At 38.5% G+C, this 21,108-nt stretch overlaps 4 protein-coding genes across 6 annotated transcripts; 3 read left to right on the forward strand and 1 right to left on the reverse strand.

The window, feature by feature from the left end:
* The first annotated feature begins 1,826 nt into the window (after nt 1-1,826).
* Nucleotides 1,827-4,575, forward strand: fdx2 (ferredoxin 2). The gene is made up of 5 exons (XM_004567863.3): nt 1,827-2,045; nt 2,380-2,431; nt 3,011-3,117; nt 3,204-3,291; nt 3,405-4,575. The coding sequence occupies exons 1-5, from the start codon at nt 1,859-1,861 to the stop codon at nt 3,559-3,561; spliced, it is 591 nt and encodes a 196-aa protein (XP_004567920.2). The 5' UTR covers nt 1,827-1,858; the 3' UTR covers nt 3,562-4,575.
* A 613-nt stretch (nt 4,576-5,188) lies between these two features.
* zglp1 (zinc finger GATA like protein 1) lies at nt 5,189-12,566 on the forward strand. 3 transcript variants are annotated; one of them, XM_004567861.5, is made up of 5 exons: nt 5,189-5,464; nt 7,357-8,832; nt 8,940-9,052; nt 10,708-10,801; nt 11,487-12,566. In XM_004567861.5, the coding sequence occupies exons 1-5, from the start codon at nt 5,454-5,456 to the stop codon at nt 11,617-11,619; spliced, it is 1,827 nt and encodes a 608-aa protein (XP_004567918.2). In that variant the 5' UTR covers nt 5,189-5,453; the 3' UTR covers nt 11,620-12,566. The 3 variants fall into 3 exon arrangements, with proteins under 3 accessions (XP_004567918.2, XP_004567919.2, XP_076741132.1); XM_004567862.5 differs by having other exon boundaries at nt 5,189-5,428; XM_076885017.1 differs by lacking the exon at nt 5,189-5,464 and adding an exon at nt 5,918-6,029.
* Nucleotides 12,567-13,857: 1,291 nt separating this feature from the next.
* On the forward strand, nt 13,858-15,028 carry LOC101472204 (forkhead box protein D1). The gene has a single exon (XM_004567860.3). It carries the CDS (start codon nt 13,979-13,981, stop codon nt 14,894-14,896), a length of 918 nt encoding a protein of 305 aa, XP_004567917.1. The 5' UTR covers nt 13,858-13,978; the 3' UTR covers nt 14,897-15,028.
* Nucleotides 15,029-18,206: 3,178 nt separating this feature from the next.
* On the reverse strand, nt 18,207-19,157 carry LOC101463992 (sialidase-3-like). Its single transcript, XM_023154307.3, has 2 exons — nt 18,930-19,157; nt 18,207-18,827 (listed from the first exon to the last, which is right to left on the reverse strand). The coding sequence occupies exons 1-2, from the start codon at nt 19,155-19,157 to the stop codon at nt 18,207-18,209; spliced, it is 849 nt and encodes a 282-aa protein (XP_023010075.3).
* Between the last annotated feature and the right edge of the window lie 1,951 nt (nt 19,158-21,108).

Below are 21,108 nucleotides of genomic sequence, written 5' to 3' on the forward strand. Positions count from 1 at the left end.
GCAAACTAATCTTGCTGTTTGTACTGAGTTCAATCGATTCTTTTTTTAAACCGTTAGTTGATTTCAGTTTATACTGAGTCTCCTGTGGTTAAATGTAATTTGAAACACGTTGTCAGTTTTCTTTTTAAGGTATTAGTTCTTCAGTATTGTCTTTCAATGCTAGTTTATACAACTGTATAAAAGTCTTTAGCAATGACTCAGTGGAAAGATAATACTTGTTGAATATCTACTGAAACATTTGAAGACATAAATGGAAATAGAGTATATATGCAAAAACATAGATAGTAAAAGTCTAGGGAGCTTGAAAGTCAGCTTTAGGTATAATCACCTTTATTTCTCAACATGGCCTGTACTTTCATAGGCAAGCTTTCTTATACTTTCTTTAAGTAGTCTTCAGGAATAGTTCTCCAGGCTTCTTGTATTAAATTCAACGCTCTTCTCTGGATGTTGGCTGCCTTTTGTTCTGTTCTCTGTTAAGATGAGCTCACGCTGCTTTAATAATGTTGAGGTCCAGCCTCTGGGGAGAAGCAGGGTAAGAAGCAGGGTACACCTTGGATGGGTCTCCAGTCCATTCACACTCACATTCACTAATTAAACTAATCCCACTGACTGCATGTCTTGAGACTGTGGGAAAAAGCCAGAGTACCCAAAGAGAACCCACGCACACATGTGGAGAACATGCCAGGTCAGTGGATTTAAACCCAGGACCTCGCTATGATGACTCAGTGCTAACCACCACACCACTGTTCTCCCATGTTCCATTGTGTGAGCGTGTGTGTTTTGCTTTCTGTCCCAGTTTGCTTTTACTGGACTGACAGAATGTTTGGAATCATTTTCATATTAAAAAAAAAATATTATATTGGCTCTCAGATCCTTCCCAGACAGTTTTGCATGGTGGATCAAATTATTATTATTATTTTTTGCATTCTGAATTCTATCATTTAGACTCAAACTGACAGTCTCCACTGTGGTTTACAGATGGCTGTAGATACTTTATATCCTATATATGACGACGATTTGAACCAGAAATGTCAAATTCAGATTCATCATTCCATAAGACCTGTTGCCGTCTCAGCCTTTTCCCCCTGTTTCCCTTCCTTAGCAGTTCCTTCTTCACATCCACCCTTTCACTGAGACCATTTCTGTTGAGGCTGAATCAAACAGCAAATGCAGAGGGGCAAGATGCACCTCTCACGTCCTGTGTCAGGACTGTGCTGGATCTTCTTCTCTTTCTTAAGTACATGACTTTCCGATACTGTTCATCTGCTGTGGGTAGTTTTCTTTTAGGCCTGCCACTTTTTTTTGTCATTCACTTGTGCAGTTTCCTCATTTTAAGGAAATCTGCCTGTGTGAAAGTAAAATATAAATAAATGAGGGATGGCTCGAGACTTTTTCGTGGTGCTGTACTTCAGTACAAATTCCTGTGATACTTAATTACATACGTACTTCAATTTCTAAAATATATGAGAGCTTTATGTGCTGACTTTTTATAGTAAGCTGTATCATAAAATTATTCCTATGTGCAACCTGTTAAACAGATAAGCAGTGAAAAGAAAGTTCAAAAATGCAGCATTCACATATTAATACAACAACACTAATGACTACCATAGACAGTCCCTCTCACAGGCTGCTTTCAACATAATGCGCTCTGCCACTTTTAGCACTTTCAGTAAATTTTATCGTATAAGTTCATTTAGGTCCACGTGTAAACGTTTGTAACACAGACATAATCGGCCTTCTCTCACGTGCAGCTGGTGACGCGGGGGCACCCTCTGCTGTCAGAGCAGCTCTACACAGCAGAAATGTCACCGCTCCGTTTCCTATTGGCTGCGTGCAGTCATGTGACCAAAACAGAGTCATGGCGGCCTCTGCTGCAGTCCGGTCGAGCATGGGACTCACTTTGAGGCTTTCTCGAGTTATCCCGGACTGTAGCACGTGTCCACTGTTCAGGTTAAAGTGTAATGCGAAGAATGTGGCTAATTTACAAAGGAGGGGGTCCTTTGATAGTCTCCGGACGATAAACCGACACTTACAGACGAGTATAGGTGAGTGATGCAGCCTGCTAGCATTTAGCCTAAAGCCGGTGGCTTTCCTGTCAGGACTGTTGGTTTACGATAAGTCTGAATAAGTGCTCATAAGTTTTCTTCTTGATGAAGTTTCAGTCATCGGCGATGCCAGCCAAGTTTGGTCAGTAAAATTAGCAGTAATCTGCCTGGAAAATCGGTTCAATAACACTTGCGTAACTTCGTTTCGGCAATCCCAGTTAGGGATGTAAAACTTGGGTGCAACAAGTAAATCAGTCCCATTATCAAAGTGAAGGAGCTGATGTCACCTTTGAATACTCTCACAGTAATGATGGCTGTGTTGCTCTTTCCCCAGGTCTTTACCACAGTGAGGAGGGGAGCTCCAATGCAGAGCACCCTGAGGATGTGTAAGTCAGCTGAGGCTTTTATTGTGAAACAACAGGGTACGGTGAACTGCACATAAATGGATACATCGTAATACTTTTAATAAGAATTGTTATCACAGCTACTTCTGTCAAAAACTAAAGCCGAAGTTAGACGTAAGTGTAAATGGAAAATTAAAACTCACAACCAAGGCAGCGGCTGGATCCAGTTTAAAAGCACCCTAAACCATTAAAGAGTGCTTATGTGAGTTATTAATTTGAGAGCACATACTTAAAAATAAGCAGACCTCTTGTTGCATTTAAAGTTATTCTTATTTAAAAATAAATAAAATGCCAGATAAGATTAAAAAATAGACCTCTGATACTTAATAGATAAAATCATTTATAGATTTTCAGACTTCATTATTTATATATATTTTGTATATTATAAGTTGAGAATGGTGGAATAAACACTTAAATTATGGCCAAACACACATAAATGTCCGTTTCTTTGAAAAACAAATTTACTTTAATAGCTCATGTAATCTTGAATGCATCACAGACATGAAATGTTGTGTCACCTGTTTGTTTGTTGCTTTTAATAGTTTGATGTCTTCTGTTCAGTGTCAACGTGGTGTATATAGATCGGTCAGGCCAGAGGATCCCTGTGAAAGCTAAAGTGGGAGACAATGTCCTCTACCTGGCTCACAAGCATGGCATTGAACTGGAAGGTGAGGGTCGTTACAGATGAACTGTAGATGAACACCATTATCCTTGCACCATTGTCATTGAGATATTTGTGTCTTGTAATATTTAGGAGCCTGTGAGGCATCTCTTGCTTGCTCAACATGTCATGTTTATGTGAGTGCTGCTCATTTTGACAAACTGCGAGAACCTGAAGAGAGGTAGGACTGCTACCAGTGCCATCTTATTTAACCATGTCACATTAAGTTTGACAAATCTATGTGATGCAGTTCGAAAGAAAATCATTATTACTGACACATATATCCATTCATAGGGAGGATGACATGCTTGACATGGCACCGATGCTGCAGGAGAACTCCAGGCTGGGATGTCAGATCATTCTCACTCCGGAGCTTGATGGGATTGAACTCACCTTGCCCAAAGTCACCAGGAACTTCTACGTGGATGGCCATGTTCCCAAACCTCACTGACAAGTGAGATGGGGTGTTCAGAAAAATTGGAGCTTTTAGCTTTGCGCTAAGCACCATATGTACTGGTTGAGTTTGGGAGGGGGGTGCAACCATGAAGAAAAGCATGACAAGGATAGAAAAGTCCGTAGCAACTCCCAAGATGTTTTAACAACTGACTAATTCTACAGTTAACCACTGACAGGACAGTCCTAGGCAGAGTCAGACACTATATCTCACAGGTGATGTTACTTCGGGGGGAAAAAAACTTTAAAAAACGAAAAGATGTTTAACAAATCCTGTGTTTTTTTTGTTTTGGGGGGTTTGTGGCGTCTTCTCAGGCCAGCTTTAAGACACAATTCAATCAAACTGTTCTTTTTTTTTTGGAAAAAAAGAGAACTGCAGGGGGAGACTTTATTTAACAGAGTTAAATCTTTTGTGCTGATTAATGGAACATTCCTTGTTACAGCTCAAATGCGCACAAGTATCACAAGATTGTTATTGTTTTGGCTAGTCCATTATTATCAATATATGCATAGCATTTACTTTTGTATGCACCATGCTCATTTATACATTTGTGTCTATGATGTAGAAGTACATGCTCACTGCCATAATCATCCTATTCTGCAAGACAGAAAAAAGCCATAAACAGTCATGTTTGCCTGATTCTTAAACACGGGCTCCTAAGAAATCAAAGCAGAATTTATACTGTTGAAACGTATTTTGTATTTGCTCCAAACATTTCAGAAACATTCATGTGAATTGCATTTCAGATAAAGTGTTTTCTTTGCAACTGTCAGTGATTAAGGCTTGATTAGAGGATCTGGTCCAGCTGGATCCACAACAGGATGGTGGAAGTGGAAGCATGTCTGCTTGGAAGCTGGTGATCTTCATGTTACCATAGTTTAAGTTTACCACATCTACCTTTTACTCAAGTCTACTGTACTTGTCCAACTTACGCACAAGTGAATTGTGTATTTTATGTCTGATGAAATACAAATGTTTTAAGTTGTGCAATAAAATCAGTTTAAAAAGCTATTTTGAGTAGTGCACTCATTACCTGGGCCTTCCCAAAAAGGTCATTGTGCCCCCTCAGCTGAATTCGACTGATGAACAACTTGAAACACTTGAGTCACCCAGGTCATTGCTGCCCAAGCTGAAGTTAATTGGTTAACCAAAGCTCAGTGCTTCTGCAGCAGTTGCAGAAAATGGCATAACTGGGAAGGATAGTGAGGTTGGAGTGGTTGAGCCAAATGCAAGTCGGACTTCAGGAAGTATCCCTATGAATTTGGAGCTAAAAAGAACCAAAGTGCAAAAAAAAAACAAAACTCAACTCGCAACCGTCACGCATGTGGTGAATTTAAATGTGGCTCTTGCTTTTGTGCACATTTTATTTTATAACCTCATGTGTGTGACTGCTAGTGCAAATGCACATCTGTGAAAGGTTTTAATATAGGTTGTTAAAAGTGAAATGACGACTTCAACCAGATAGCCCCCTGTCAAAGTTGGTTACCTGGTGATGACCTTAACTCTTTAGCCAGCAACCTTACAATAACAACTCAAAGGCCACGATACTGACCTTATCACTGACTCACCAACAGTTAAATAATCATTACTGGCTGCATGACTAGCTAACAGTCATTGCCGGGGAAAAGAAAAAGGGTTTTCCACTCGCGTATCCAGGCAAGTAGTAGCTACAAAATGAACAGGAGTTAGGAGTGTCAAAGCTTTTATACCCAGACAGGCTGTAATCTAGCAAACGGAAAACACCCGCGTACCTTCTTCTGGCCCCAGAATCTGATCCAGTCATAGCAACCAGCTTCAGTGGTTCGAGTTCCCCAGCAAATCGACACGCTTAATTTTTTATTTGACAACGGATTGAAGATCACGGGTGAGCGTCGAGATTGGTACTCCACATGAATGTCAGGTAAAGTGGGCTGAACGCTTGTAGTTAGAGTTACACCACGAGTTTTAAACGTGTTCATCTCATGCCTCATGATAAAGACACTGTTAGCTAGAGGCCATCACAGGTCAAAAACATAGAAGACAAAGATCGATTATGGCAGGAGGTGAAGGTGATGCACGATTAAAGATAATGGTTCGGAATATGCAATCATTTAACTTGACGGGTGCTTACTGAGATCTGATACTGAGTTTACATGAAGTGAGTCATTGCCTACAGAGTTTATTTAAATATAATCACAATGCTAAATTGTAGATCTGCTTGCATGCGCTGTAGAATTATGTATTTTTGATGAAACTTTTAGGCATCAGTTAATCCATGGCCTGTAAGAGGAAAAAAGTCACTAATTTTAAAAGCATTCATGTTAACGCATTAACGTAATATTAGTGGGATTTGCTGCTGCGCTCGCGACGGCCCGACGACCGCGAAAAATTTAGGCTACTCGACGTTCTAGAAGGCAGGAAGTGCAACATTTGACGTTCCCAAACACGTTTAAACGCCACAGAAAAGTTTTGTTACAGTCTTTTCGGTGAGTTGAACTAGTTACATTTTTTTTAAAGTTGTTTTTTGATACAAAAACAAACATAGCATTAGCTTATCTGCTGTAACTGCATGCATATAATTGGCCGCATTAGCTCAGTTTTAGGATAGCCTTAAGTAGCATGCATGGACCATTCTGCAATGGCATGACATTTTCTGTTTCACCTATGTGCATTAATCTATGCACAAAATACCAAAACATACGTTTGCTGTGTAAATTACAATTTTTTTTCTGCGACAAAATGTAATTTATAAAAAAAATTATTGATCCAAATATAACAGTTAAAATAGTGTTGCGCCTATCTTGTCTGGAAAAGGAAGAGAAAAACAGTTAGTGACAGTAAAGAAGATGTGATGAATGATTGACTCCGGTGCTAACACCAAAGGTAGACAAATGTCAGACCTCTTAATATAATTTTTACATTACATTTTTTTCTGACCAAATTTAATAAAACCCTGTTACCCAGTGTTACCAAAAGAACCTCCTTGACTTTGAGTCTTACAATTGACTCCTAGTATCTTTTTCTGAGCAGAATGTGTGTATAAAAAAACAGCATTTCTGTGATCATGAGTATTTATGTCATTTGTTTGTCATTTGTATTACATAATGTATAAATAAAAGAAATAAATAATTATCTTGATAATTAATCTTGTGTAATATTATACGGTTACTGTATCATTTTTAATAACATGTTTATAAATTACTTTCTTAGCTCGCAAGAAATCTTTTTAATCTGTTTTCCTTGTAATAGACTTAATTATTATATGAATTGTGTATTTAAAAATATGTAAGAAAAATTAATAAATAAAAATAAAAATTTGAAATTAAATAGTGAAATTACTACAAAAAAGTGTGACTATTGAAAAGCTGGGCAAGGTAGATTTCAACCTGTTGTTTATTTGAAATTTATTGAGTATTTATTAATGGTCAATAATTTATTAAAAATAAATTGTTTTTCCTTAAATACGCAACAGAAAATTACATAGCGTCCAATTTAACCATTTCTGAACCCTAAATTGTCTTCCAGTTATATGACCCACATATTTAGGCCAAATGACACTATGCTATTATTTTACGTTATATAAAATATTTAGCTGCTTGCAGTCAACTTGTTGCTTGTGGACTATTGATAGAAACTAATATCTTTCAATGACCTGTGGTAGGAAGCATATTTGTCATGTCAGAGGTGTAAAGGGCTGAAGGTACAATATTTTGTAATAAAGAAAAGATGAAGACTAGAGGGAAAGTACAGGGAAAACATGCACAGATTTACCTCTGCTAGTCCTAAAGCTATTTGTTCCTATTCATGTTGCAGACTCTGCCTCAGTATGAGTACGAAATCAAGGATGCAAGCTGACTTTATCCAGGGAAACCAGAGCAAAGTGGAACACGATTCACCCCAGTCTGCACTCTTCTACCTTTTCCAAGAAGTTTCCAAGCTTGTATCCCCTATCCACAACAGTTTCCCAGACTCAGATCTACCCAGTGAATCACAGATTAAGACATATAGCCAGGATCCTTTAGTAATTAAAAAAGAAGAGGGTCCACATTCATTTGAAGCCTCTGCTAGTTCTGTCCAGGATACTTTAGAAATGAAAAAGGAAGGCGATGCACATTCATTTCATACCTGTAATGGTTCCTGCCACCATAGTTTGTCTTGTTCGCTGCCATGTAATGAGCTGGAAACGGTAAATGAGGAGTGTCAAAGCAGCAATGTCACAACTACATCACAGTGTGAACGCAATAGTCCCTGGAAAGTGCTGAGCTTGATCAACTTGCAGTGTGAAAAGCTGCTTCATTTGGAAAATCTTGAGGTGTTAGACCCAAGTTCAGCCTCATCTGCCACAAAATTAGGCTATTCAACAGTCACATTATCCACTGCAGCACCAGATGTTACAGAAGCTGCAATTGAAAGTGACACTCTAAGTGGTGAATGCATGTTAGGCCCATCTCCTCGTCTCTTTGAGAGACAAGAAATCACACCCTCTGTCAGTGCTGATGAAAAAGTGACAGGAAGACCCACAGGAGATGGATTTAAACTACAGTGCTGTGTGAAAGACTCCGAGATGGGTGTTCAGCTTGAAACTGCTGAGACAACAGACACTGACAGAGCAGACTTGCCAGGAGACAGTACAACAGCATCTCTGCATCCTCAACACAAGAACAAAACAGAAGTTAACTTCACTGTCAACACACAAATTGGGTGCAGCCAGGAGTGTGAGCAGGGTTGTTCTTCTAGCAAACAGGATATTTTAAATGCACCCTTTTTTGAATATGCTTTATCACAAGCACACAATGCATGTCTTAATACTAAGCTAACTTGTAATTCAGATGATGAGACTTGTACTACTCTATCAAAGCCAGTACTGTCACTAGATATTAATGCAAATCTTACTTTATCTGTGGAAGCCCAATGTGACGGCAAGCTGCCTCCTCTGAGCCCCATCCAACTTTGTTCACAATCACCATCACTTACATTCAGCGCTCCAGAGAATTCTCTCTTCGGTTCAAAACCAGATGAATGTGCAGATGCCCCCATAGATGGAGACACCCCTCCAACTGCCCCGATAAAATCTTCTGCACCATCCAAAGCAGAACTTTGGACAATGCAAAAGGAGGATCACGGTTCATCTTCGCACCAGTGGAGAACTAAGACTCCTAGAAAACAGCCTCATCCCAGTCGTAGTGTTGATATTCAAGACCCAGACTTCCAGGGAGTGACATTCAGGATGGACACGGAGCTAGACGAAAGCAGGGAACAGTGTCGGCTTCTCATAACTTCACGATACAGGTAGACAAACACATCTTCGGTACACGCCATGCATTACAAAACGTGGTAGGAGCTTACATGAAATCCTCTCACATTATTGGTGTTTTATCTGTGTGTACCCACAACAGCAAGGAACTCTGCAGGAGTGTGAGAAAACCCAGGCTGAGGACACGGTCATCACAGAAATCATTTAAAACTAGCAGCTCAGACGAGGAGAACGGCCACACAACCAGTGTTTTAAGTGAGTACCCCCTAACTATGTCCTCAAGCAAGCTGCTCGTTTATTTTACTGTTTTTCCTGGATCATCTAACAGAAGATGCAGAGAAGAGTTTACAGAGTATTTTGCTTGTTTTAATTAGATTTTTCAATGTTAAATATTAAGCTCAAAGTACAATTTTTTTTTTTTTAGCATATTTCAATGTTATTTAGTTTTTTTTAAATATAATAATGTGCATTAAATTAAAGACATTCTGAACAAGTGTAACAGGTCATGTTGGCATCTCAGTCTTAACACAGTTTGAGACTGGATTTGTAAAAAATTTATTTAGTTATCTAATACAGACACACTGCATTTTTTCAACTTTAACTAAATTAATATGAGGAAGAAATAGATTTTTTTTTTTTTTGTGCTTGCCAAAAGTGTGTCTTAGAAAATTTTGTCTTAGGAGACTTTATCCAGAATACAACACTAAACTAACCCCAGATGGTGAAACACTCAGCAAAACATCCCAATATATTAATATTGGAAATAAAAATATATAACTTTTTGTAAGAACAAATAAAATATGTAAAATACAGTATATTAAGTAATTGTAATATTTTAATGTTTAATTAATTATGAGTTATAAATAAAAGTATCTGCAGCATTACAGTGTTATAGAAGTGCATGTGTGTGTGATACCCATAATCTCCACTAGAGGACACCACCACCTTAGAAATATGTAACTCAACAGGGTCAGACAGGTGTGACTGTTTCAAACAAGTTTAGGAAAGTTGTGGTTTAAATAACTTAATACCAGAACGTGAATGTCAGCTAAGACAAGAGAAAAATAAGCTCAACTTTAAATAAATGTACTTATCATCAGGTAAAGATCTGAGTGCTAACACTATTAAAAAATACTCTAAATAATTTTTCATCATTCATATCTTTAATTTCATTCAATTTCATTCATAATTTTTCAAATCTTTTCTTCTCCTATACAAAGTTTCTTTACAAATCTATAACTATTTGACATTTGCTTATGTTTCATTTTTGGTAAAGTGGGAATGTCAGTGCGCTGTATTTCCAGCGTTTAAAGACCAAAGAGCCAATCTTCTCGACAGATATGCAGCCTTGTTCTCATATATTGGTCAGTTAACAGAAAATGCAGTATAAATGTTCCAGTGAAGTTTTAGATTGTAGTTGTATTTTTAAAAAATATAAATGTCTTTCGCTCAATTGAGGTTATTGTCTGGAGTCGGTTATTGTTTAATAATTCAATAAAGTTTTTGAGGCGTAAAATTACAAATGTATCTTTATCCTCCTAAGACCTGAACTCTTTCATGGCATGCATTTTTAATTTCTCTTTGCTATTTGGGCTGATTGGGAGCTGATAAATGTAAAAATAAAGAATCATCTTTTTACCTGATGTAGTTTCCGAGAGGAGGATATCAGGACCTTGTAGAGCAAAATTTAGTATTGTGGTCTAGACAACCCAAAATGTGATGTCCACATATGTGGACACCAGGTCCTAGGAGGTTAAATGATTATTGCAAATGTAGTCGCAATGTTTGGTTGCATTAAAACACTTCCTTAATTCAGATTTTTAAAAAAATATGCTTGGAAATAAGTGATTTAAGCACACTCAGTTCAGTTTTACTGCTATTTGCTTAATCTTTCATTTCTGTTTCACTAGAGGGTAAAGTTTGTGCATCATGCTGCACCAGGAAGACCCCCATGTGGAGAGATGCCGAGGACGGGACTCCACTGTGCAATGCCTGTGGGATAAGGTAGCTCGATATTCAATATTCAATGTCTTAAACACTGAAGCTGTGCATTAGGGCTGATCACAATAATCAGTTGGATTATTGTGATTTGTAACAGAGTCTAAAATTTTCTTTGAGTCCTCATTGATGATGTTGAATTATAGCTTAAAGGAATTAATATATTCTAACTTGTATTTTGTGGAAACCTGTTCCAAATCAGTTTGTGTTGATGTTTACTTATTTTGCCAGCATTTTTCATCATGTTTTGAGCAGTCAGTTGCCACAACACTGTGCAGTTAAACAAGTTCAGGCCTCACAAACAACAGAAACGATCAACTTATTTTTTCCATTCTCACAAGAGTCTGACTGCACCTTACAGAAACTTTACTTCATGCATGACTTCCCAGACTAATGCATTAATCTCATGATTGCATGAAACGGTATGTTAGTACTCACTGGCTCATAATTTCTCTTTCAGAAATAAACACAGGTTAGCTTTGGAAATAAGGAGTAGTGCTGGGCTCAAAAGAATGTGCAGCTAATCTACTTTGGAAAAGTATTACATGTCCATGCTTGTAAAATGCCTTGTAGTATTATTATAAATCAGTCATCTGCCTATGATAATTTGACTAAATAGCATTTATGCACCTGAGCATTAAAGGGCAAATAGTTGAACCACCACTGCATTTTTTTTCTCGTACTTTTGAAGGTATAAGAAGTACAGGGTGCGCTGTGTCAACTGCTGGCATATCCCTCGGAAAGAGGGCAACTCCAACTCGTGCTGCCTCAAGTGTGGAAACTTTGTGAGGCTGACCTCAGCTCAGCGGAAACACACCAACTAGGGAACTTGCACACATCACAGGTTTTTATGCCCACATGTGACAGAGCTTTGCACAGACGCACACAACAGTTTGAAACAATACTCGCTGCTCTCGTAAATCTTTACAGTTCACTACAGATATGACTACCTCTTACCTGACTCAAGGTATTTAAATTCGTTTTACTGTTATAGCACTGTACCTCAGACAATAGTACACATTTACCTCTATGACTGTGTGCGTCAAAAAAAGTAATAATAAAACAACTTGTAAAACATTTAAATTTGTATGGAGAAAAAAGTCTTTTCTGTACTGATCCTATTTCTGCTCCTTAATTTGTATTTAGCATGTGTGATGGAGCTTAGAAGGTTTACTTTTTGTTTTTTTTTGTTTTTTTTCACCAAGAGGGATATACTGAGGACGCACAGACTTTGTAGCAGAGCTGAGAATCCTTTATACAAATAAATGGGATACTGAAGGACCACTGTCAGAAAGTGACGCATTCAGTGGAAAGTTTAGTCGTGAAATTTTTCATCGAAATAGCTTCAGTGTCGCTTACATATAATGGTCAGTAGTACCCGACAGCTGTAATAGAAAGTTATTTCTGTACAGGCCCTGAGCTCAGTGCTGCTTTTCACTGTTATTAACTGTAAAACACTCCTACTGCTCCTAATCCTGACAGCGACAGTTCAGTTACTAAGTTCATCAGATACATTTAGTTGAACAAGTTAAATCAAGCTATTTATTTTGTTGTCTTTGTTGTTTTTTCTAATTGTGGTTGTAATAAGTGGTCACTTTTCTTTGGTATTTATTTGGGCCATTGTTTCTGAGCATTATTTTATTTGGCTTGTTAAATCGGTGTGTAGATTTCCTTAGTATTGCTGGTTTCTGTGAGATGGGGAAAAGGGGTTTTGTGTGTGTTTGCATGGGTTTTTGTTTGTATTAAATTCATGAACAAACCTGTGTCTCCCCGTTCTTCATTTAAGAATTTAGCTTAGTATTGCAGTGACTGTAAAATGATAAATTGGTTTCAAATGGGTGCACATATCAAATTAAAGTACAGTGAGAGGGAAGAAAGGTTCAGTAATGAGGCTTCCCACAGTTCCTTCAGCCCACCATGCACTACAGGCCTGCTGGCCAAGTGGGTGGCCTCGCACGGATTGATACAGTGCAGCTATTATTTCAAAATGGATTACGTCTTCTTGAGTTGGCTCTCTTGCCTGTGCTAAACCATCCAGCAAAGAGCAATACTGAAGGAAATGAGCGCTATGTAAGCCAAGGACATAAAAGAGAGCTCAAGCTCAATGAAATTCATATGCCTGCTCTTATTTTACATTACACATGCTCCAAAACGTCTCACCTGCTGCGGTCATTTAAACATCAGCTATAATCAATAATGAATGAATGTACACAAATCAAATTTTATGGTACTTGGCAGCCTGTCCAGCTTTGTACTTCTGATACTGGAGTGCAGTTCAAAGGCGAGCCTTATGCATTTACTCAGTTACGTTTGCTTAAAGACCTCTGTGGAGATTTATTCATTTTAATTGTTGCTGAAACATTATGGGTACATAAAATAAGGCTAATTGTTCAATTAGCAGATAGTAGATAAAATGGCTAAGCCTGGCTCTCCAACCCTATTGTACAATGTTAAGGCCGAAATACTTTTTCTGTTTTGCTTTTGCAGTTTCACTTTAATTAGAAGGCATTGTTTTACTGCTTGATGTATACCATTCATCAAATCTAGCAAATGAAATGTATTAAGTCTTTTTTTTATAGTCGCAAAGTTCTGTACACAAAAAGGGTACAATAAATAAGAACACGAAGTGGCATAATAGCCAAGAAAAAGAACAACTTAATCGGTACACACGCAAAGATTACTGAGTCAGAAAACTGTGTAGATCCCCAAAAAGTTTAATAAATAAATAATATGCATCATGGACGTGCAGTTTAAATGTACTTGAAAGCAACACACAACAGTAAAAAAACAACATATAAAGAAGGAAGAAAAGAATAAAAATAAGACCTTTATTTTTTTTTTTAAAAAACAAACAACTATAGTTAAAGCGTGTATACACTGGAGAAAATATGCACGAGTTAGTGTAATTAGTGTAACCACGCCTTCAGTATCATCGTTTAATTTCTCTATCTTTGATTAAATAAAGTGTTTCCCCCCACAGCTTCAGGTTTGTGGATACCTGCAGCTGTGTTAAAACAGACTGCGTGAGGAGGAGGGGGAAGTTCGGAGTGGGAGGCTCAAAAGTCAGGATGCAGTCAGATGCGCGACTTTTTTTGTGAATGAAAGGAAACGAGGGGGTCTCCACTTTCTGTCCTAGACAGGCACTGAATCTCGCCCGCTGGGGCCTACCGGACAGTCCGGATCATGACGCTGGACAACAAGCCCATGGATGAGGCGGACATTGAAGTGGGGGGCCAGGCGGACTGCAGAGAAGTTGTGAGGAGGACAGATGTATCAGTGTTCGGGGAGAGTAATGTAGACTTGGAGCGACGGCCTTCATCCTTTTCTCCTGGCGTGCAGGGAGAGGACGACTTTGAAGTCCGACTGCAGGAGGGTCCCGGAAGGAGAATTGCCTCGGTGAAGCCTCCGTACTCTTATATCGCTCTCATCACCATGGCCATCCTCCAAAGCCCCAAAAAGAGGCTCACTCTCAGTGAGATATGCGATTTTATCAGCCAGCGCTTTGTTTATTATCGGGAGAAGTTCCCTTCGTGGCAAAACTCAATCCGTCACAACTTGTCTTTGAATGACTGCTTTGTCAAAATGCCCCGGGAACCCGGGAACCCAGGCAAGGGGAATTACTGGACTCTGGATCCCATGTCGGCGGATATGTTTGAAAATGGGAGTTTTCTTCGTCGCAGGAAACGCTTTAAGCGGCAAAGTTTATATTTGGCACCGATGAAAGGCTCCAGGGCGCAGGAGCTCACTTTGATGCCCGTTTTTCCTCTCCTCGGAGTGCGCAGGGTGGTCTCTAGTCTCCAGAGTCCCGATTTGTACCGAGATCAGGATCTAGAAAGTGGTTTCGAGTCCCGGGTTATCCCCAACAGACCACCTGTAAGCAACGTCACACCTGCGCTTTCCTCGATCCTCTCCAAAAATTTCCCTTCTTGTCAAAACTTGGAACATTTGGACGCCGGATGCTGCGCCGCTGTGCGATCTTTGCCTCCGACCTCCTGCCTCCTGCATCCCGTTTCACTCCACGGAATGATACCCAACTTCACTCTTTCGCAGCTGCCTGCTTTTCCCGACGGGATCTTTAAGATTTCGTCTAGTTTAATTTAATCTAATGATGTGCGCCTGCACTGAGACCGACAAGGCTACCAAATACTGAATCAGATTCCCTGAAGTAAATGCTTTCAACACGGATGTTTTTAAAATCTTTCAGTGTGTTTGGAATAAAATGGATCATTTTAATTTCGTGTGTGCACTTTTTATTACAATTATTTGTTACATCGGAATGTGTACAAGATTAAAAAGACCATATCAAATGAACCCGGTTCATATAAATGCATTCAGCTATGTTTTTAATTATTACTGCTTAATTTTAAATCTTTTTTACGACTGAATACAACTAAAGTCTAGACTTAAATGACAAATTTGCAGGATTTTAAATAAAATTGTGAAAACAACGAGAAATAAAAAAAAAACAAGTTTAATATTCTTAATTTTACTTGACGATGATAAATCATAAAGAGACTGTTTAGGCTTATACAAATATTAATGACAATATCCATCATTGTGTGGCAAATGGGCCATTTGATTTTGTATCATTTTAAGATAAAAGAATACGTATGTTTAAATAATTTAAATACACTGATTATTCTGAACACCCACAGTCTGCGCCTACAGCGTTCACAGTTCAACTATCGATCTATCTGAAGAACAGGATGATCAGTTCCCGGTGTTGTGTCGTGATTATTTTGATTATTTAGATTATTTTGTGGTGGGTGACTAGTTTGCTACCTAGAGAATGAAAGAACACAAGACATCTGGGCATGTACACGTGTTATCCTTCCCTTTTCTGTTTAGCTTTGGCCGGTTTGAGTGCATATATATTCGCTCACATCCTACTGCAAACCAGGCCTTCTTTATTAAAACCACGTCTTCATTTTTCAAAACACTTCTGTCAGGCGAGCTAATAGTCACGTTTTTGCTTTGTGGTGTACTCCAGCCTGTACACAGCAAGAATATTAGATTCACTCAATCAACGGGCTGCTGGGTATTATTACAAGTTATGCCTCGTCTTTATTTAGAAGTTCTCCGTGGTGTTTGATATGCAGAGATGAGTTGTGGAGGATGGCTGATTTCCCAGAAGAAAGCTTCGGATCCAAACACACACACACACACACACACACACACACACACACACACACACACACACACACACACACACACACACACACACACACACACACACACACACAGCAAAATAGGAACAATTATGATTAAAATGTGCAGAATTATCAAGATCAAAGGCCCTTTGGCACTTTCTTTCTAGAGAAATGCAGAAATATGTATAAACCATTTCATTATTGTAGGTCTGAGAGGAGTTAACCATTTAATTTGCAAATGTGCAACTCATCAAAAGAAAAGGCATGTTTGCGTGTATGCTGTGTTTGAAAAATGGTGGCATTGGTTCTTAAACTGACATATAAAACTGACATATAAAAAGCACCATGCGTCAGTAAGAGATTAGAACAAATTTCCTCCATATCCTGCCAATATTAGTAATGCATATAGTCTCTATAAAGAGTGCATAAACCTAACCTCTACACTCAGATCTATAACAATCATCTATTGTTCTATTTTTGTAATTGTACTCATGGTTGAACACTTTAATTCTAAAGGTGCACAGATAATTTACAGTATTTGTGAAATAAAATAATAGTTTTACAAATTTCAGGAGTTTTGCTCATGATTTTAAATTCTTGAAGATGAAAGAATGTGATCAACATGGACTGGACAAGTTGCTCTTAGGAACCATGTTTCTGAATCCATGACAGGTAATCTCTACTAAGAAGTTTGATGTGTCCCATAAATGGTCTTTTACCATGTTTTAACATCTGTCTTTAACTAAAATCACCCTCAGAGTACAGTCTGCTTTTCATACTCAGTTCTACTGAGTTTTATTCGGCTACAGCTGTGCAGCAAGTGGAAGACTTTATTGAAGGAGTGGAATTTAATGAGTCAACATTTTACTTATTTCAATTTACTATTTATTCATTCTTGAATATGATTAACCTTTCATCTCCTTTTCTCTTTTGTTTCTTGCAACAGGCTTTCGCTGAGGACAAAGAAAGTGATGTTAATATTTGCAGTAAAAATAAATGAATAATCATCTAGGCTCTTTGTGATGCTCCATAAATCCTCAGTTCTTTTTACCAGTAAGAGACAAAGTGGGTTTGGACATGAAATGTGATCACAGCAACAGCACGCGATGAGAGAACACCACAGAAATAGTCCTTGTTGTCCTGTTTTTGGCTGCTCTCCCTCAGTCACTCCTAACCCTGTTCAAGGAAGGATTGTTATGGCTCCATTTGTTTCACGTCTCCTTTCAAACTGCTGCACTTTCTCGATAAACAGCAGAGAGGATATTTCCGGCACTTTCAGAAGGATGACAGCAAATATCTGCACTGCTAAAGCTTCTGTGGCATCTTTCAATAAGTGGAAATTTAGTTTCAATTCTTTCTTTCTTTCTTTCTTTCTTTCTTTCTTTCTTTCTTTCTTTCTTTCCTTCTTTCTTTCCTTCTTTCTTTCTTTCCTTCCTTCCTTCCTTCCTTCCTTCCTTCCTTCCTTCCTTCTTTCTTTCTTTCTTTCTTTCTTTCTTTCTTTCTTTCTTTCTTTCCTTCCTTCCTTCCTTCCTTCCTTCCTTCCTTCCTTCCTTCCTTCCTTCCTTCCTTCCTTCCAGATCTGATGCACATTTCCCTTGGCATTCTGTCTAACGGCCAGCAGGGGCTCCTCTGGTTGCAAAAAGTCTTAAGACAGCATGACCTTACTGCACTTTCCCGATCAGTTTATGCTCTCAGTCTCCTGTTTCCAGTCTTACCCAAGTGTTGCTTTTGCAATTTAAGTTCTTTTGAGTAAATGAAGGTATGAATTTATTTATCATGAGTTTTTCTTTAGTCAAATGTGGTTCAAAACACTACAATGGTAACACGACGTGAATGTTCAGCCTGAGGATTCACACAGTACTTCACACACCTTTGGCATAAGTGTATATGTAGTCTATGTGAAGAAGAAGAAGAAGAAGAAGGAGGAGGATAAGAATGAAAATGAGGAGGAGGTTAGCCACTTTTTTGTTTGATTTGGCACAGATTTTTTTCTGGATGCCCTTTGTGTTGCAACCTTTCCACTTATCTATTATTAAACATAAACTTCTGCATCACATATAAGATAATGTCTCCAGTCAACTAATTATGTTTCATATAATAAATATGTTGATACCAAAGTACTGTAGTACATACCGCAGTACTGAGGCAGTATATCTTTGTTCCAATTACCAAGAAATTAAAGCTGAAAGCAGCAATTATGAAGACTTTGCATCTTTGATATTGTGCATGAGAGAAACTTCACGGGCAGCATGTCGATGCCTTCAGAGCAGGACTCTTATTGGATGCTGCATAAAGAAGACAAGCTTGTTTCCAGGTTGGAGATTGTTGAACTTAACTCCATTATCATCACTGACTGCTTCCACTTGATAGCCGCCCACATTACGGGCGTTGCAGTAGATGTGGTCTTTGGAAATTTCAACTATTTCACACTCAACTGATACCGTATTAAACAGTTCACCAAATTTCCAGTTTTTGCCATGACTACCACTATACAGTGAGAGTGCATACGATTTACTGTTTGGTAAGAAACAAGGTTTGCAGCAAAAGGAAGTATAAGCATAAACTGGGATAATCAGTCGACCACTCTCTGCTGGAATACCATGGCCTGGCCCAACAGCAAATGTGGACCAGTTTTTTATTTCACTCAGTTCGTCCGTCAAATCGATCACATCGCTCCAGGTTTCTCCGAGGTCCTCACTTGTGATGAAGCAGAGACGGGTCCGGTTGTCACAGTTTTCTTTCTGGTACATTTCAGTGATAGCGTCTTCAACACAGATGAAAAACAGGAAAAGTTTGTTGTTGACCTTGCCATACACCGAGCAGGGGTTCATTGGACGGTATCCTTTGATAAGTGCCTTTTCCAGCTGTTTGAGCTCTGACCACTAAAAGAGAGATTGTTCAGGAGTAAACAAAACAGAACAGTTTAAAGCAGGAGCGTAACTAACAAGTAATTTAGAACTGAAATGGTTGATTATCACTATTACCCCAACTGTCTTCTTAGAGGATCCCTCCTTGATCTTTCCTGTTCTCATAACCAGCTTTTCTCCGCTGGTATCATCTGAAGTCTTCCTCTGCTCTGCAAAGGCAAATAAAGTTTTACTTTCTCTCTCATACAGAAGAGCAGGGATCCTGTAAACGTTTCCAGCAGTTTCATTAGATGTAAAAAGAGTTTGCTTCTGCAGCTGAGCTTTTGGTAAAGGTACGGTGAACATGGTTGGTGTCCTTGCATGCAAAATGACCATGTAATAAAGGTCTTGCTGGTTATATCTCTATGACTGTCAAAGTTTGTCTGATGGGGATTTTATAAGGCTGGTTTGTACACAGTGTGACTTTTCATTTTCTGAAGAAATTATTAACATTTCAGTGAGCTGAAGTCTCCCCTTGTTGAGAAAGCCAAGTCCAAGGAAAGAGGTGGTTCCGGAAAACAAGCTTAGATCAGAATTAACATAACCCGTCTGTGTAGGCAACTACCTCAGCAAACAGACACAACCCAGGTAGCATAAATTAAGCATTACCGGTTGGATGTGTGAAAAGCAGCCACTTGTTCAAGTTCTGGCTTGGGTCATTTTTTGTATTTGCACTTTCATTTTGAGTTGGAAAGGACACCACACTTCCTTGCCAGTCTGAATTTGTTTACACAAGCTTCCCAGCAGATTAAAGTGTGCTAAAATTAATTATAATTACTGACAGCTTCCAGTCAAGAGCCTTTGTCACTGTGAGCATTGCAGTAATTTGAACTGAGGTCTTTTTCACCATGAACCTCTGTCATTTCACATTTACCTGATCTTGCAATGATCATACTGCATTATTTGACGTGTACTGCCCTCTTCATCACTGGAACTACAACGAATATCAAGTAATCAGTATAAAGTGGCACGATCTGTTTGAATACCAGTGATTACAGTGCTCTCTACACAGACCAAAAGGCTTTTGCTTGTCTTCTCATACACATCATGTACACCCATGTGTATTAGGCTATGGTAGGGGTATCAGTTTAAAAGAGATGGCATTAGTTCGTAAATAAAAGAAGCAGCACCATGCATCAGTGGGACAGTCTTTATAAATAGTAAATGAACCCAAACTTTGCACCAAAATCTCAGCAATCGTCTGTTCTTCTATTCTAAAATTGTACCCAGTGTTAAACTCTTTAATTCTAAAGCTACACAAATTATTTATGGTATTTCAATATATCAGAATATACAAATACTGAAGCTTTGTTTACACGTTTACATATCTTTAAGATGAAAAGATGTAATACACAAGTTTCTCTTAGGAACCATGTTTCTATATTGATCCATGACAGGTAATCTCTACTAGGAAGTTTGATGTGACTCATAAATGGTCTTTTACCATTCGTCTTCAACCGAAATGACCCTCAGAGTACAGTCTGCTTTTCATACTCAGTTCTACTAAGTTTTATTCGGCTACAGCTCACACACACACTCTCAGCCCTTGTAAAAAAAAAGTGTGTGTATATTTCATGGTAGCCCAATAAAGTCAGCTGGTAAAGTCTGAGGAGGAGCCTTTGAGATGTGAGTCCTGTGACAGTAAATATGCTGCAGCATTTCAAGCAGGAGACCCCTTCCATTAAAACCTGCAAGAGACAGATGATATACAGCAGCAGGGCCACAAACTCATATTTCATTTATACATCTGTGCAGCAAGTGGAAGAGTTTATCGAAAGAGTGGAAATTAGTGAGTCAAAATCTTACTTATTTCATAATTTCAATTTACTGTTTATTCAGTCTTGAATATGATTAACCTTTCATCTCGTTTATTACAGGAAACAGGAAATCCTGTTCAAGGAAGGATTTTTATAGCTTTATTTGTTTCGCACGTCTCCCTTCAAACTGCTGCACTTTCTCGATAAACAGCACAAAGGATCCTTGGAGCACTTTCAGAAGGATGACACCAAATATCTGTACTGTTACAGATTCTGTGAGGAAGGACATTTCTTTTAAATTTGTTCTTTAAATTTTCTTTCCTTTTCTTTTTCTTTTTTTAATATCTAACATTTCCCTTAGCATTGTTTTTTTTTTTTTTTTTTTGCCCTTTCACTGTATTTATAAAACATGGATGTCATCTCCAGCTCTCAGGAGAGAAACATACTCCAAGTTCCTGATGTGCCTTCTGTCTAATGGCCAGCAGGGGCTCCTCTGGTTG

The sequence above is a fragment of the Maylandia zebra genome, linkage group LG6 (assembly GCF_041146795.1).
Source record: "Maylandia zebra isolate NMK-2024a linkage group LG6, Mzebra_GT3a, whole genome shotgun sequence".
Taxonomy (NCBI): domain Eukaryota; kingdom Metazoa; phylum Chordata; class Actinopteri; order Cichliformes; family Cichlidae; genus Maylandia; species Maylandia zebra.

Excerpts from the sequence above, each read along its gene's own strand:
- fdx2 (XM_004567863.3), top strand. The coding sequence starts at position 1,859 with ATGGCGGCCTCTGCTGCAGTCCGGTCGAGCATGGGACTCACTTTGAGG. Across the intron at positions 2,432-3,010 it reads GCAGAGCACCCTGAGGATGT|TGTCAACGTGGTGTATATAG; the intron begins GTAAGTCAGCTG and ends TCTTCTGTTCAG. Across the intron at positions 3,292-3,404 it reads CTGCGAGAACCTGAAGAGAG|GGAGGATGACATGCTTGACA; the intron begins GTAGGACTGCTA and ends ATCCATTCATAG.
- zglp1 (XM_004567861.5), top strand. Across the intron at positions 9,053-10,707 it reads CCACACAACCAGTGTTTTAA|AGGGTAAAGTTTGTGCATCA; the intron begins GTGAGTACCCCC and ends CTGTTTCACTAG. Across the intron at positions 10,802-11,486 it reads TGCAATGCCTGTGGGATAAG|GTATAAGAAGTACAGGGTGC; the intron begins GTAGCTCGATAT and ends GTACTTTTGAAG.
- LOC101472204 (XM_004567860.3), top strand. The coding sequence starts at position 13,979 with ATGACGCTGGACAACAAGCCCATGGATGAGGCGGACATTGAAGTGGGG.
- LOC101463992 (XM_023154307.3), bottom strand. The coding sequence starts at position 19,157 with ATGTTCACCGTACCTTTACCAAAAGCTCAGCTGCAGAAGCAAACTCTT. Across the intron at positions 18,828-18,929 it reads CCTCTAAGAAGACAGTTGGG|TGGTCAGAGCTCAAACAGCT; the intron begins GTAATAGTGATA and ends TCTCTCTTTTAG.